The 12428-nt window shown below is 46.5% G+C and overlaps 1 protein-coding gene and 1 non-coding gene across 11 annotated transcripts in view; both read right to left on the minus strand.

Moving 5' to 3' along the window:
• The window catches only part of EPS15L1 (epidermal growth factor receptor pathway substrate 15 like 1), a 93315-nt gene that overhangs the window by 55015 nt on the left and 25872 nt on the right, over window positions 1-12428 (minus strand). For 9 of the 10 annotated variants that reach the window (XM_045853005.1, XM_045853013.1, XM_045853007.1 and 6 more), the window contains 7 exons: window positions 10918-10959; window positions 10632-10721; window positions 10093-10140; window positions 8334-8429; window positions 7205-7267; window positions 4455-4580; window positions 1379-1438 (listed from right to left, as the gene is read on the minus strand). In XM_045853005.1, coding sequence (XP_045708961.1) covers window positions 1379-1438; window positions 4455-4580; window positions 7205-7267; window positions 8334-8429; window positions 10093-10140; window positions 10632-10721; window positions 10918-10959 — 525 coding nt within the window. The remainder of the gene's footprint in view (window positions 1-1378; window positions 1439-4454; window positions 4581-7204; window positions 7268-8333; window positions 8430-10092; window positions 10141-10631; window positions 10722-10917; window positions 10960-12428) is intronic. The other variant, XM_045853009.1, reaches the window with a different exon arrangement.
• LOC123828638 lies at window positions 3833-3982 on the minus strand. The gene has a single exon (XR_006787484.1). It is a non-coding gene; the product is annotated as a small nucleolar RNA SNORA62/SNORA6 family (small nucleolar RNA).

Below are 12428 nucleotides of genomic sequence, written 5' to 3' on the forward strand. Positions count from 1 at the left end.
GTGCCCAGATCCTGGTTTTCAGCATCTTTCTCCATTACATGGCCTGGGGCTCCCTGGAAACAGGGCTGATACAGAGGAGCCAGGAGTCTTATCGTGTCATTCCCAGAGAATGATGGGATGTCACCAAAGGACAAAGAAGCCAGCTAGAAGGAGCTTCCAGTGGGCAAAAGAAGTCATGCCAGTAAACGATTATAAACTACAGAGCAAAGGACACATCTGTTAGTCCACTCTGATACAAATAAATACCTGACAGTAGGAGGCCAGCTAGAAAATGTGCCAGGAATGATGGAATTACGTGATTACCACCTGCAACCTCCGGCATCCTAACTAATACAGGAAAGACTCCTGGAAGAATGGGAAAACTGGTAGGTGAGACTCAGAGGGGTATCAGGGTGTTTAGTCTCCATGTGTCTCTCACAACAGACTGAGCACAAAGAAAAAGAGTAACTGCAGGGTGAAAAAGAGTAACCGCAGTAACTGCAGTAACTGCAGGGTAAAAAGAGTAACCCCAGCTTCCACCCTGACCTCAGTCAAGAATTGACACCGTTGTAATGACATGTAATAAGATGTCACATGTTGTATGGATGACACGATGTAATAAGACATCACATGTCCTACAGATACCCCAGGAGAACATACACCAATCACCTTGGTGTGGTCCTGCCCCGTGAAAGTGCACAGCCTAGGTCATCAGAGGGAACAGCAGACAAGCCCACAATGAGGGACACTATAAACCGCACTCTCCAAATGTCCACATGGCCGTGAGACACGAAAACAGACGCAGCTGCCCCAGACCAGAGGACACAACAGAGACAGGGCTACAGAACATAACATACCAGGCTGGCATCTCTTCCACTACGAAGGACATTTTGGGGATAAACGGCAAAATCTGAACAATATCCTTAGATTAGATAATATAACAGATAGTTACATATAAGATATAACCTATAATAATAGATACTATAATAAATTAAATAATGTCAAAGTTCATTTCCTGATTTTGAAATGGAAAGTGGTTATAAAAATGAATTCACTGGTTTTTGGAAACATACTCTGAAGTATTTTGGGTTTAAAATGTATCACGCCTGCAACATACTCCAAGATGGCTCCAAAGAAAAATCCATGGGTGTGTGCACATACACACATACATATATATATACTCATAGACAGAGGAAGGGAGGGAGAAATGTGATAAAATAGTAATACTGGGGAATCTGAGTGAAGGGTACTCAGTATTACTGCGACTTTTTAAAAAATCTTAATTATGTCAAAATAAACTTTCAAAAATTAAAAAAAGAAATGAATCTAGAAGCCTTCCCCACCCGGCCCCAAGAAAGGAACAACAGAACGGGGAAAGAGAGCCACAGCAGGGGCCCACCACAGCAAACTCGTCTCTGTCCAGGTGTCCATCCTTGTCAATGTCACTGAGGTCCCAGACCTGCAAGGAAAGAACAGCAAGGCTTACTGAGGGCAGGCACTAAGGCTTACTACTGGGGGGAGGTACCAAGCAAGACTTACTAGGGAGGAAGGGGCTGCTGTGCTGCGGGTGAGTCACCAGAACTCAAATTCTGAGTGCACGCTGGAGTTAAATGCAAACATCAAGAACCAGTCTGCAGGTTCTCTGAAAAACCATCATCCAACAAACCAATTACAAGTTCCAAGAACCATTCCATCATGTTATGTTGATTTCTCTCTTACAAATGATCATGAAATATAATCACATCCTCCCTGATTTTTTCCTCTATCACCTTGTAAAGAAATCTTAGATAGAAAAGAGAGTTTGGTTTTGGCACAGGTGTTGCTCTAAACATAAGACACCCCCACACATACTCTCACACACAATCAGCCCCCACTCGAATTCTCAATGCACAGGGTCATGAGCATGCAGTTGAGCAGGTCTGTGGTGCCTCATCTCCTCTCATCATCATCAGGGGACAGTGAGTCAGGTGCCATGGAATGTGCTAGGCCCACCTAGTACCTGAAGACCAGGCAGACAGGTACGGGTTCCTACAAAAAGGCTGCGTACCAGATTTTCTAAAGCACAATTGAGACACTATCTTCCTGACCCAAGTCAGCTGCTCCGGACCAGCAGGCCTGCCCAGCTTGGACAACACTAGACACAGCCCAGTTCCCTGAGCTAAGGGGACACCCAGGGGTCCATCTGGGATGCCTCACATGCTGGCACACCTTCCCACCCACATCAATCACTAGGGACTTCAGCCCACGGATGTGTCTCACATGTTCTCCTCTCTACCCTGCTGTGTCCTCGGATCTAGCCTCTCAGACATTCCAGAGGCCAGAGTCTCCAGCTGGCCTCCCTGCCTCTAGTTGTACCCCCAGGGTTACCACAGGGACTGCTCTAGAGTAAACTCGGACCCTGCCGTGCCCTGCCCTGCAGACAGCTCCTCAGCCTGGCACACAGACCCCCTGGTACCCTTAACAGGTCCTGCAATCCAGGCCAGCCTGCTGGGACTCCACCTTGATCTCTAGGGACCCCAAAGTATTAACAGTCCCTTCAAGCACGTGAATGCACTTTCAAAGGTGTTCAGGAAAGCGGGTGATAATAAAGCCATGTAACTAGCCTTGAAGACAATGAGGTCATTAAAGTCCATGAAAATAGCTATGTGAAACTTTAATAATGAAACTATTTTCATAAGACATGAGCTAATTTTAAAGCTTCACTACAACTAGTGCTGATGACTTGGTGGAATTTCTAAATGTCAATATAAACTAAAAACAATAAAAAATAAAGGTGTCCAGTATGGGGCTGAGTGCTTCATGCCTTTTCAATTCAGGAAGCAGAGGTACCAGAAGGCACGGTGTCTGTGCAGGGAAACTGGCACAGGAATGGGCCTTCCTGCCTCCGCAGTCCTCCCCACGCCCAGGGCTTCCCCTCTGACGTGGGGCCAGATCATTCTTCGTGGGGCACTCTAGGCACTGCAGGTGTTGTGCGGCATCTCTGGCCTCTACCACCTGATGCCAACAGCACCCAACTCAGGTAGGACAACCAAAACTGTCTCCCAACATTGCTCAATGTTCCCTGGGCAAGAACTGCCATACCCAGCATGCCAGGCTGCCTCTGATTATGCTGTCACGTGTCTGGCTGTCTCAATCTGTAGTCTGCACCCATAGCTTCACTCCAGTGGACACTACCCCTCTGTACCCCTCTGCTCAGGTTAAGTCAGGCACCTCCCTCTACTCCTGTCCTCACTGGACATGACTATAATTAGCAGGGAGGCAGTAGGGGTCGGGGGCACCAGTGAAGTGAAGCAGCTCTGGGGACCACCCAGGACCTCATTCCCTTCTCTGGGCAACCCTGAGCTATTTATCAGTCACTCTGAAGGCCCCCATTTTCTCATCTGGAAAACAGGGGTGACACCATCCAACATAGGTGGCTGCAAGGACTCAATGACTTCATTCGAGCAAAGTACTAGAATAGGGCCTGGCACGTACTGAGCCGTCGATACATAAATATGAGGCTCTTACCCATCATTTATTTTTTTGATCTCCTGGACTATATCTAAATTTCTTCCTCATCTCCAAGTGCCTGGCAAAGGCCTGATCTAGAGGCGACACCTGCATTGGTCCTCCTATTCTGGGCCTGTGCCTGCCAAGTCACAGCAATCCTGTCCAGAGAAACACAACTGTGTCAGGTCCCATGCGGGAAAATCAGCAGAGACAGCTAGGCAGAATGGGGCTTTGTGTGCAGAGCAAACACCAGGGCCAGGACACAAGCCTCAGGAGAGCGAATACACTCTGGGATAGAAAACTCTACCTAAAAAACTTGTGTTTTCACTTGGAACAAAATTGAAGCTTTTTCTTTTTTTTCTTCACTAGTAGCAAGGACTACTATCAAACTCCACTCATAGGGCAGAGACCCTTGTGGTGTTAGCAAAAACCTTGCCCCGTGTAGCACACTACCTACACTTGTGAGTCCATTGGCCACCAGCGGCCTCGATCCCAAGCTCTAACAATGTGTAGAAAATTGAGGCTTTTTTTAAAAAAAGGGAATGCATAATTTTTTTTTCTAAATTTGCAGAATTGAAATTACCTTTACCTTAAGGGGGAAAGAAGTAATTAAAAGCAGAAAAGAAATAAGATATGGATATACACTCCCACACTTCTCCCTTGAAGCACAACTGAGGGGGAAATTCCAGGTCTAGGTTTGAGCACCAGACCTGCCCATCCCTGGGCCCTGGACAGCAGGTCCATTTCTGAGGCTGCCTCGCCACAGGTGCAATGGGCCACACAACAGCATCTCCCACAGGCCACGAAGCACATGAGTCACAGCCGTGAGGCCCTGAGCCAGCCTAGCTGCAGCAAGTGCTTCATCCACACGGGCTCTTACAAAGGACCATGCTGGAAGCATGTGGAAAGCCTCCCAAGCACTCGTGGGGAGCAACATGGGCCCAGCAGAACTCAGTGGCCTTATACGAGGTGAGAGAACCACTTACCCTGCCCAGGACATCAAGAGGCAGCTTTGAGTTCATGAGGACTGGCTTGACTTTGTCTCCAGACAGCAAGCCATTTATGGGTAAGAGGCTTTCAAAAATTCCATCAAATTTTGCCTTTTCTTCCACCTAGTTGGAAAGAAATAGCCTGAGTGAATAAAAATGTGGGCCTGTGGAAGAGTCCAAAGCAAACTGGAAGCTGGAATGAAAATAGGCGAGGACACACCCCCTGGTCTCACCTAAATGCACAGGAGAGTCTTACAGCTGTTCCAGAATAAACTTATACCCCGAAGGAAACCTCTCTCTGGCACTCAAGGATCTAGTAGTCAAGATCAATGGGAGAGAGGATCAGACCACAGGGCCTGCCTGGGAGACAAACATTGCACCTATGTCCTGGGACAAGAGCGTGCATGGATTTTTAGTTCTTTAAGACAAAGAACTAAACCTGGATATCAATGTACAGAACTAACAGAACTAAAGACCCAAGTGTAAGAGTAAGCCAAAGACTTAACTAATTACCCAAATCAGCTTTAAGCTAGGAAGTTCCCCTGTGTCTAACAATAAAAAATTAAATGAGGGTTCCCCATTAACAGAGTGGAGGTCTGGGCCAGGCAGCAGCTACTGTTTTGAAATGTGACACGAGGACAGCGTATAAAGGGGGCTGTTGGCGAGGAAGGTCTGGGCAGGGGACTCCAATCTGCCTCCTGCAGAAAGAGAGCCTATAGCGACTGGAACCATGGGACAGCAGACCTCTCACCATCCACTGTGACAAGAAGCTGAAGCCACTGGGGCCCTAGGAAAACACCCTCAGCAAGTGTTCATTGAAAGAAGAACGGGGAAGCCAAATGTGGGGCACCATTCAGTATCACAGAGGGGGAAATTCTAACACTCTCGATGGCATGGGTGAGCCTGGAGGCCACTATCCTGAGTGAGGTAAACCAGGAGCCAAGGACAAATACTGTGTGACTCCACTTCTATGAGGCACCTAGATGGTCAGACTCACAGAGGCAGAAAGTAGAATGGTGGGTGCTGGGGACTGAGTGGGAATGGGGACTTAGTGTTTCATGGGGACAGAGTCTGAGAAGACGAACAAATGCTAAAGAGGGATGGAGGTAGTGGTTGCAGAACAACGTGAATGTACTTAACACTACTGAACTGCAGGCTTAAAAATCATTAAGATGGTGAACTTTATGCATATTTTACCACAATTTTTTAAAAAAGAAAGAAAAAGAACATAAACAAGATGATGACCAGGCACTGCACACGTGAGTCACTGTGAACAGCAGGAAGCCAAACGCCCCGTGTCTGCCTGCAGCATCTGGGCTCTCCTGCTGGTTCGTCAGGCCTGCTGACCTAGTGCTTCAAGAAGCCCAGAAACTTTCACGACAGAAGAGAACACCTTGTTGCTTCAGGTCTGTCTGTCTCTGTTTCTCTGAACGGCATCTCTGTTGAAAAGTCTACCCCACCCCAGCCCCACTCCACCCTCTGCAAGGCCTCGCAGGCTCCTCAGCTGCCATTCCTCCTCCTAAGGCCTCCATATGGCCCCGACCAGGAAGGTGCTGGAAAATGTTCAAGGAATAGGATCTCACGGGTGCTGTTTTTCATGACAAAACAGCCCTTTTTCAAAGTAGGGGCCATGAAACTGGATGACAAAGAAAAAGTCCTTTGCTACTGTGATCGCCACCAGCAAACTGATCGATGGCCCACAGAGGCACCTTCACAACTCCTCGGTCACGTGAGACCTCCTCCTGCCCTGTCCCTGCACAGACCTCCCTCCATCCAAACCCTTTCCAAGGAGAGAACAGACCACTCACATCAAAACAGGGAAGAGGCACTTGGGAGGGAGGGGACTGGTCTTTATCATATAGCAATCGTTGCAAATGTCAGTTTTGAAGCCAAATAAAAGTGAGGAAAGGTGACAACTTTCTCACAGCACGTGGGAGTAAAGTGGTCTCATTACCCAGGGGACCATCTCTGCACCTCATGTGCATTTCCTTTACAAGTAATTCTGTACCTACTAGAAGATGACACTTCGTTTTTTTCTTACTAGAAATGGTAAGACAGTTTTCCAGCCATAACATCTTTCTTTATGTTCCAAGAACAACTCTTCAAAAAGCAACAAGAGCACTGGCCAGGTGGCTCAGTTGGCTGGAGCAGTCCCGTACACCAAAAGGTTGCCAGTTCAATCCTGGATTGGGGCATGTACAGAAGGCAACCAACTGAGGTTTCTCTTTCACATCAATGTTTCTGTTTCTCTCTTTCTCTCTCCCCCGCCAAACAATAAATATATATTCAGGTGAGGATTTAAAAAAAAAAGCAACAAGACCATCAGAGAAGGAAGAACATTAATGCATAAGCTAGGTGGAGATGAGAGGAAGCGTTGCAAAGACATGCCAGAGGGCTTCGTGCTTATAAATTCTCACCATTTCCCTTCTATCCTGATTAACCAGCCTAAGCAGCAGAAACCACAGAACATGACCTAAAAATGCATGATTTAAACTCTAAAGTTTTCAGAATCCAATGCCTGAATCTGAGCTGACTGCCTTCATAGGTAGCACACAACTATAGTAAAAGGCTTCAGCTATTCCCAAAACTTTCATTTGAAAAAGTATTTCATCCAAATTCTGTAGCATTCTCATTTTGAAACAGAAAAGGTAGTACAACAGTCCTGTAAGATATTTGAATCAACATCATAAATGGCTAAAACAGCTGCATGTGAAGGACAGCCAAGGAGTGCCACCCCTACCACTTACCCTCACAGCCCAATGGGCTTCTACAGAAGGCGGTGTGACCATCAAAGGGCTGCTGGTATCATGCTGGGGAAAAAAACAAAAGAAACATTCTACTGTGGCTGGCACAGAATCAAGTTACAGGAGGGTATGTTTATACAAAGGATACACATTTCAAAGTGCCTTCGAAACAAGGAGGGGGAGGGGAACTGGTGGGCTCCCTCTTCCATGAGTGCACCCTTGCCTATTATACCTCTCAGGCGTACGTGTCCTAAACCCTGAGGGGCCCCACAAGACTTGTGACCAGGGGAGCCATGGGCAATGGCAGCTTATCCCGGCTAACCCCTTGAACCTATCCCCATGGTTCTTTTCCTTTGACTTTCTAGTGAGCTGACAGCAGCCTCGCCTTGGCTCACTTCTTTCCTGTAACGTTTCTAGATAGCCAAAGCAGTCCCGCCTATGCTCTCCCATTGCTTTGTCCATCCTAAGCCCTTCCTTGCTTCCCTGTCCTCAGCTTTAATAAACATATTCTCAAAATAAGAAAAATAATTTTTTAAATGGGTGAAGACCTCAAACAGTTAAGCACAATGACCACAGGACCCAGCAATTCCACTCTTAGGTATGCCCCCAAAGAAGTGCAAACAGATGTGCAAACAAATTCTTGTATATGAATTTTTATGTCCACCGGCAGATGAGCAGATTAAACAAATGGGTGGGCCATACAATGCAATCCTCTTCAGCCTCGAAGAGGAGTGAAGCACTGACACACGCTACGATGTGGATGAACCTTGACAACACTATGCTAAGTGACAGAAGTCAGATGTATGATTCCATAAAATGTCTAGAATGGGCAAATTCAGAAACAGAAGCAGGTTAGTGGCTGCTGGGGGAGAAAGAAATTGGGAGTGGTTCCTTATTGGGTAGAGGGTTTCCTCTTGGGGTGATGAAAGTGTCCTAGAACTACACAGAGGTAATGGTTGCACAACATTATTTATGCACTTAATGTCACAGAATTGTTCAAAATGATTAATTTTAGATTATATGAATTTCACCTCAATTAAAAAAAAAACAGCAGGGGGGAGAAAGCCTGGAGAGAGAGAGACAAATAGATGTGGGATATAACAAGGTGAACTGGAAGCATTTTGACACTTACGAATTTAGGCGGTGGCATGTTTAAATTCAGATTGCTCAAGGTAACTTCATGGCCACTCTGTGCACAGGCCACCAGTCTCAGTGCAACATAGAAACCCTGCAAAAATCCAAAAAAGGATGACGTGTAAATCCTACCCAGCTGGAAATGGCAGCAGAGGAAGAGCCTCCTGTGGCAGCAGGCTCTGGGGAAAGAGAGATTTCAGTTCCCTTTAAAAAGGAAGACTGTGCGTGCAAAAGTCAATTACAGTGTCGAATGGAAGAGGTCTCACTCTGGCAACAATGTCTAAATGCATATGCTAAAACAGACTTAGTCCATTTGCATTTTGAAATGCTGTAAAATTTCAAATAAATGTATTTTTAAAAATAATGAGCTCCCAAAACTTAGGAAATGCTAGATCATACAAGTGGCAAGCTTAACGTGTTTAAGACTATAAATTATGATTCACATATGTGACTTTTTAAAAATGGTTTGAAATAGACACAATGTTGGAGAATTTACATTCAGAATTCACTGTGATCCCTTTGGTGGGCCTCACTGAGTAGGGCATGCCCTGCCCACCCACTTCCACCTGCTGTGGCCCAAGGTGAACTTCACCTCCTACGCAGGGACAAAGGACCTAAACAAGGCCATCAGCAGCCTTGGCTTCTCCCTGTTCTCCTCCTAACCCTGAACCAGTCACACCACAGGTTAGTGGACTCACAAAGCATCACCTAATTTTTTTTGAAGTGATCAACTGGACCAAGACCATGCACTCTTTTAGAGCTACAATTATACTTTTAAAAATGTCTTCAAAGAGATAAGCAATAGATTAGACTTCCTCAGGCTGCTGTCCACAGAATGCCCATGTAGTGTGCAGAGTAAAGGGGACATAAGTTTAGGGGGCTACATTAAGCAAAGGTAACCGGCTTCTTCCCCATGAGGATCCTCAGAACCTTATACAGGCAGATATACAACATGAAACCCAAGAAAGGGAAGAATGGTGGATGGTACTTTCCTGATGGATCAGACTATGGACTGTGGGACACCAGAAACAGCATTCTTTAGAATGTACTTTAGGGCCAAGCTGAACTAAATTAAAATATGACCATTGAAAATCATTTGTAAGTACTACAAATTTCCACTTACAGAACATTCTCAAAGTGATGGAACCGTTATGGACTAGGAACCAGTGATTGCCAGAGGCTGGGGTGTGACTTCCCAGGGCAGCAGGAGGGGGTTGTCTAGGGTGCTGGGGCAGAGCTCTGGGTCCTAACTGTGGTGATGGCTATGCAAATCTACGTGAGTGATAAAATGACACAGAACTACATACACCAAAAAACCACGAAGAAGGGCATGTAAAACCGGTCAGCTCCGAGTAAGGCCTCTGGTGTGGTGCTGCCCTGGGCTGAACATGGTGCAACAGTGACATAAGCAGCTCTCACTGGGGAAGCTGAGGAAGGAGACATGGGAACTCTGGACTATTTCTGCAACTTCCACAAGAGTCTGAAGTTATTTCAAAATAAAATGTTTTGGAAACATTTTAATCGCTTGTAAGCACACAAAATATGAAAAGATACACTAACCATGAAAGATGGCTCCAAGTGTTCAACAAAAGACCTTTATTTAGAAAGAAAACCTTCCAGTTTAAAAAACTCGACAAGCGCACTTTTGTCTAGTGACACAAGTCAGTGGTGCCAACAGGAAGGAAGTGCAGAGGTGGCCGGCCTGGGGATCTGGCCAGGGCCCTCCGCTTGCTCTGAGCATACATGCATGTATATACCTGTTTGTCCAAGAACCCTTTACCTTCTGGGTCGGCCAAGTCCCATATCTGTGGAAACACAAAAATTCTCATGAGTGTGAACCACCAATCACTGCCCATTTATTCACAAAACAGAAGCAACTACCACTGTACGTAGGCCTTAAGGGTAGGCCAATCCCACTGCTGCCACCAGAAAAAGGGGAGGCGTAGGCCGGAACAATCCCCAGCTGTGAGCGGGTGAACGACCTTTGCCCTCCCTCTGCCAGTCCACAGCACAGCCCCAAGAACCCCAGGTCCACTTGGCTCCCAGGCTGACAAAAATCCATGAACTGTCAAGACTCCTAAAACACTCTGGCCTCGTCTGCTACCTAAGCAGCAGGTGGCAACTGCCACCAGAGTGTGTGGACCCACCAAGTACTTATATCCCTGAGAAGTTGGCAGTGGCCCACGCACTCCCCAGGAGGCCTGTCCCCAAGAAGAGGGGTCTGCAAAGGGCGGACTTTTACCTGCCAAGGGAGCCCCAAGGGCAGCCACAGAAATCACCCTCAGTCTTGACGTACCTTCCCAAGGATAATGTCTGAGAGCCCAGACTTCTTTAGAAAAAGTGCAGCTTCACTGGCTCCAACTCTCCCCGTGTATGCTGGGTCTACCTGCAATGGGGGAGCAACACAGATGCCACTTCAGGAAGCAGGGCAGCAGGTAAGGCAACACCCACCACACTAACTGGGGCTGATAATCCAGAGAAAGGAAGGAACCAGAGGTTGCACCAGGCTTCAATACAGGGCCTGTAGCTTTCTGGGTCACTCATTCTCTTGTTCCAGCCAAAAAGATACCAGTGAAACTCACCTGCTTGTAATAAGATTCATATAATGGATTTCCAGTGGGAATCTGTAAACAAAACCAGATATTGGTTAGAAGCTGCCCTGATGAGCATGGCTGAGTTGGTTGAGTGTCATCCCAAAAGTGAAAGGTTGCCAGTTCAACTCCCGGTCAGGGCGCACGCCTGGGCTGTGGGTCCGGTCCCTGGCTGGGGCATGTGTAAAAAGCAACCAACTTATGTTTCTCTTACACAGATTTTTCCCTTCCTCTCATTCTCTCTCCCTACCCCTCTCTGTAAATATAAATAAATAAAGTCTTAAAAAACACACAAAAAACAGATATTGGTTAAAAGTGGACATACCCCTCAACTGTGTCATTACCAAATATACAATAGTAAAAAATAAAACATATGCACTTTAAACATCCACTACACATAGACTACAGTTTATTTCAGACTAAGATACTATACTTCCTCGACTTAGAAAAATGAAATGCTAATGTTCTCTAGTAAGTCCCAATTTCTACGTCAACAACATGGTTGTTCAGGCAGGAGTGACAGCCCAGAGTCAACTTCCACGTGAAGAACAGTGGGAGTTAATGCATCTGGGAATTCAGAGAACCACACCCTTCACCTCTGAGACCATCCTCTGGCTCCAGAATCAGAACAGGAGTCTCTGTACATCATCATGAATCACCAGACACACAAGCTTCAGACCAGTTTCCCAGCCCCAGGTTTCGCCCACACCCGCCACCAAAGAACTACACAGAAGTGCACACTGACTAGCCCCCACTGGAAGAGTGCTGGCTAGTGACCACTCCCACAATGGTAGGCAGGCATTTCAAAGTCCTCAGCTCAGCACCAGACTCTCCACATTCTGTCCATCAGATCTCCAAGACATTGCTATTAACTGCCTTGTCCAGTGTCATGTGGCAAGTCAAGACCACACCTGGATCCAGCTTGGTTGGCAGCTGAGCCTCTGCGCTTCCCACCACATGCAGAACCTCTCTTCCAGTGAGCCATACACCAGTGGGGAGGAGATGGCAAGTGGAGGAGGTGGCAACTGGGAAGGAATTAAGCAACCACTGACATGTGGGCTATAAAGGCTGATATATGTTGGTGTTTTACTGCGTGCAGGGAGGAAAGCAGTATGTGAACCTTCTGTTGATTTAATGAGCAAAGAAACATGAAGACGACCCCATTACATACATGATCACCCAGAAGAAGAGGTGTGAACACAGCTAAAAAGAAGGAAGTAGAAAAGATGAGGACTGCATGAGGGGTGGGATTACAGTATTTATTAAAAAGTCTTTGAGTATTACTGTGTGACTTCTCATAATGAACAAGACTGGGGGAGGTGGGTTCCTTCCAGTTACAATCACTGGATTTGAACCAGCACAATACTTGTATATGTTGTGCCGTAAAGTCACTTCCGGTCAAAAATAATGCCCAGATTATGGTCAGATTCTTGGATGAGGGACAGGGTAAACACCTCTGCAGAAGGAAAACAGAAGGAAAAGAGCATAGAGATCTGAAAAGG

The sequence above is a fragment of the Phyllostomus hastatus genome, unplaced genomic scaffold (genome assembly GCF_019186645.2).
Source record: "Phyllostomus hastatus isolate PE091 unplaced genomic scaffold, TTU_PhHast_1.1 phas_contig_98, whole genome shotgun sequence".
Classification (NCBI taxonomy): domain Eukaryota; kingdom Metazoa; phylum Chordata; class Mammalia; order Chiroptera; family Phyllostomidae; genus Phyllostomus; species Phyllostomus hastatus.